Source organism: Myotis davidii, unplaced genomic scaffold (assembly GCF_000327345.1).
Source record: "Myotis davidii unplaced genomic scaffold, ASM32734v1 scaffold3718, whole genome shotgun sequence".
Lineage (NCBI taxonomy): Eukaryota > Metazoa > Chordata > Mammalia > Chiroptera > Vespertilionidae > Myotis > Myotis davidii.
This window is the reverse complement of record NW_006289113.1, coordinates 926-4,715: the sequence shown is the minus strand read 5'-3', so window position 1 is coordinate 4,715 and position 3,790 is coordinate 926. Positions and strand designations below refer to the sequence as shown.

Here is a 3,790-nt window from a genome sequence, read left to right as displayed (position 1 = left end):
GTTCCTCTTTCCTGTGTCCTTCATGCCCCTTTTGCCCAATAAGTCAGCTTTCCTGCCACCCAGCCTACCTGGCAGAACAGAATTGCCTTCCTTGGGGAAGTTCCTAGCCCAAGGCTAGATCTTCCAGATTCTTAGGAAAGGATTCTGATTGGCTCAGCCTGGGTCAGGTGGTCACTTCTGGATCAATGAGCTGAGACCAGGGAGTAGGTCTTCCTGGGCAAATATGACTGTTCCCCTGTGGCCATGTGAATGACAGGAAGGAGAAGGTCCTACAAAAGTCAAGGGTGGATATAGGAGAGACAGAGGGCAGGCAAAAGGATTAACTTCTACTACAACATAGTGACATTTTCTACTACAACACAGCACCCTTATAACGGAGTACGGCATAGGCTCTGGAACTAGACTGCTGGGGTTCAAATAAAGAGCTTGATAAAATTAGCTTGATAAAACCCATGGTTAGTGTTCCAGGAATATTGCAAGTTGATTGTTGAACGCAATCATTATTAAATATCAAAGTATATAAACTTCTATTTAAATAAATTAGACTAAACACTACACATTTTTAAAAAGGTAGTAGCCCTGGCCAGGTAGCTCAGTTGGTTGGAGCATCATCCCCTTATGCCAAGGTGCAGTTCGATCTCCAGTTGGGGCACATACCAGAAACAACCAACGAATGTATAGATAGGTGGAACAACAAACTGATCCCTCTTTCTCTCCTCCCCCATCTAAAATCCAATTAAGAAAAAAACAACAAAACAACAACAAAGGTAGTAAACCCTCAAAACTCATCACTTCTTAATTATTTTACTACCTTTTATCATCATCCATGATCTTGAGGTTATTTATGTCTGTTGTACCTATACAGTGGACATACTTTATAATCTCTTCCCAATTCTACAGTCAGTGACTCCGTGCTGGTAGGTTGAAATCAGCCATGGTTATATTTACACTATAAAAATCACTACAAAGCATATCTGCCTCTGCACTCATCTCATGGGTCTTAGTGTTTTCCTCTGTGCAGTAGGGATGGAGATGAAAATAAAACCTACCTCATAGGATTTTGAGATTAAATGAGTGGATACATAGTGAGTATTAGCTACAATGACGATGATGATTAGATAATAGGAGGACCCAGTGGTGTGCTAACTCTGGGTGCCTATTTGCGGCATCTCTTTCCCAATCTGTGTTAAGGTATGTCACACTGGTAGCTTGAAATTGGCAAGGTGGGAAATTTACACCACAGTAATTGGCAATCAGTAAACCAGCTCCCCTAACCCCCACCTCCTGCACTCACTAGACAACTGGTTATTAAGTATTTACTAGCACACCATTGGTATACAGACTGCACCAGGAACATGATAGGTACTCAGCAACAGAGCAGTGCACAGTGGCTAATCTGTCTGGGGAACCCTTGAAAATAGACACATCCAAGAAAAATATGTACCAAGGCCAGAAACATTATGCCCAGGAAGTGGTGATTGTGTGATCCTTGTCAGCTTTCTGGGGCAGCAGTGCCCACCTGACCAGAGTACCCAATCTTTTTCTCATAGAACCTTGGGGGCAGCATCAATAAGGCTGGAGACTTTCTTCAAGCACACTACATGAACTTGAAGAGACCGTATGCTGTGGCCATTGCTGGCTATGCCCTGGCCCGGTTGGGCAAGCTGGAGGGCCCTCTCCTCAACACATTTCTGAATGCAGCCACAGGTGAGAGGCAGCCTGGCGGGGTAAGGAGAGATACGTGGCTGCGGGTTGAGGGTGGCCATCTTAAACGGGGCTGCATGGCTCCAATCTGAGCTGGGATGAGTGGGTCTGGGTGTGAAAAGTCCTCATTGCAAGCATGACACAAAAGGTCCATTGCATGATTCAACAAGTATTTGTTGAGTACTTGTTATGACACAGGAGCAAGGACATGGGCTCTGACATCAGACAGATCCAAGTTCAAAATTAAATCACCCTCAGCCACATCCTCACAGTGTGATCTTGTACAATCCACTTAACCTCTATGGACATTGTCTATAAAATGATACCTACATCACAAGATTGGTGCGAAGATTAAATGAGTGATGAGGGTAGGAAAAGGTCTAGCACATGGTAAGAGATCTATCTCTGATGTTGTCATTGCCTTTAGTATTATTGTGGGTGTGCCAAGTTGGTGGACAGCTCTCCTCTATACAGTGATGCAGGGACCCAGGCTCTATCTTCTCATGGCTCTGCCACCTCGGGGCCTCGGAATCCCTTTTATTAAAGCAGAAGGGGAAACAGTCAGGAACACTGTGCAAGGGAGGTAGACCAGCCATGGAAGGGGCCCCATCAATTGTTTTGCACTTTCCATTAGACAGAGCTCAGTTATGTAGCCATACCCACCTGCAAAGGCCTCTAGGAGATGTAGTCCAACTCTGTGTCCAGTAGGAGGGAATGGTTCTTGGTGGCAGTCTCTGTCATGAGTACTTTCTTAGGCACTTGGGGCATTGCAGGGAATATGGCACAGCCCCTGCCATCATGGCCTCACGTTCCAGTTGAGGAAACAAATGAGTTAATAGATTCCTCTAGAGCAGTGATGGCGAGCCTTTTGAGCTGGGCATGTCAGCATTTTGAAATACCCTAAGTTAATTCTGGTGCCGTGTCACATATAGAAATTTTTTGATATTTGCAACCATAGTAAAACAAAGATTTATATTTTTAATATTCGTTTGATATATTTAAATTCCATTTAACAAAGAAAAATCAACCAAAAAATGAGTTTGCATGTCACCTCTGACATGCCTGTCATAGGTTCGCCCTCACTGCTCTAGAGCATCATTATGCTGGGACAGGAGAAGCACAGGATGCTTTAAGAGACAGGAGGAAAGGTGTCACTCTCTCTTGGGTGCCATTGAAGCCAAATTGTGCCGAGTGGATAAAAATTAACCAGGGGTAGGTGGAGAAGAAGTGCTCCAAGATGGGAGAACAGAATATGCAAAGGCTCAGAGGTGAGAATGAGCATGGCAAACTTAGGGAATCTGCTCCCATAGATCAGAGGGACTGCAGTTCAGAATTTAAACGGAAAAGTAAATGTTTATGAGGGAAGAGAGTAAGGCAGGAACCAGCAGACTGAAAGCCACAAATGTGGGCCAGGACACCTGAACACCGAGGTCTAGAACAAGTCTGTTTCTGAGCTTTCTCTGAACTACCTCCAGGCTGGACAGAGCAGTGAGCATGGGGGCTGGTGTTCTCTCTTGTAGATAAGAACCGCTGGGAGGAGCCTGGCCAAAGGCTCCACACTATAGAGGCCACATCCTATGCCCTGTTGGCTCTGCTGCTGCTCAAAGACTTTGACTCTGTACCTCCTGTTGTGCGCTGGCTCAACGAGCAGAGATACTACGGAGGTGGCTATGGCTCCACCCAGGCAAGTGGTCCCACATCCCCCAGGCAAATGCATCCTTACCTCCTCTGGCCTGACTGGCCACCCAGATAAGATGCTGAGACCAAGAGAGGCAGTTGATTGAAATGAAGTTGAGAAATCAGGTTTTGGTTTTTGTTGCAAATCTGTCTATGGATTCTACACTAAATTCTGGATGCCTCAAGCTGCATTTTGAGACTCCCTTTCCCTCCTGGTGTCCAGATCACATTCTCGAGGCCCAGGTGCAGGGGTGAACCTCTCTCTGATCGTTTCTAGACCATATTTCCTGTTCCACCAGGCCTCCCATCTTATCCTGTTCCACTGGTGGGTTCTAGACCAATTCTCAATTATTATAGGGAATCATCAAGTCCATCTTTTCCTCTGGAGGATTCTGGGAGACTCAGTTCC

The 3,790-nt window shown here is 45.5% G+C and overlaps 1 protein-coding gene across 1 annotated transcript in view; it reads left to right on the top strand.

Annotated features, from left to right (window-relative positions):
* The window catches only part of LOC102771717 (complement C3), a 25,520-nt gene extending 22,016 nt beyond the window's left edge, over positions 1–3,504 (top strand). The window contains 2 exon segments of the mRNA XM_015562416.1: positions 1,551–1,707; positions 3,225–3,504. Of these exon segments, the coding sequence (XP_015417902.1) occupies positions 1,551–1,707; positions 3,225–3,457 (390 nt within the window). The 3' untranslated portion in view covers positions 3,458–3,504.
* The last annotated feature ends 286 nt before the right edge of the window (positions 3,505–3,790 follow it).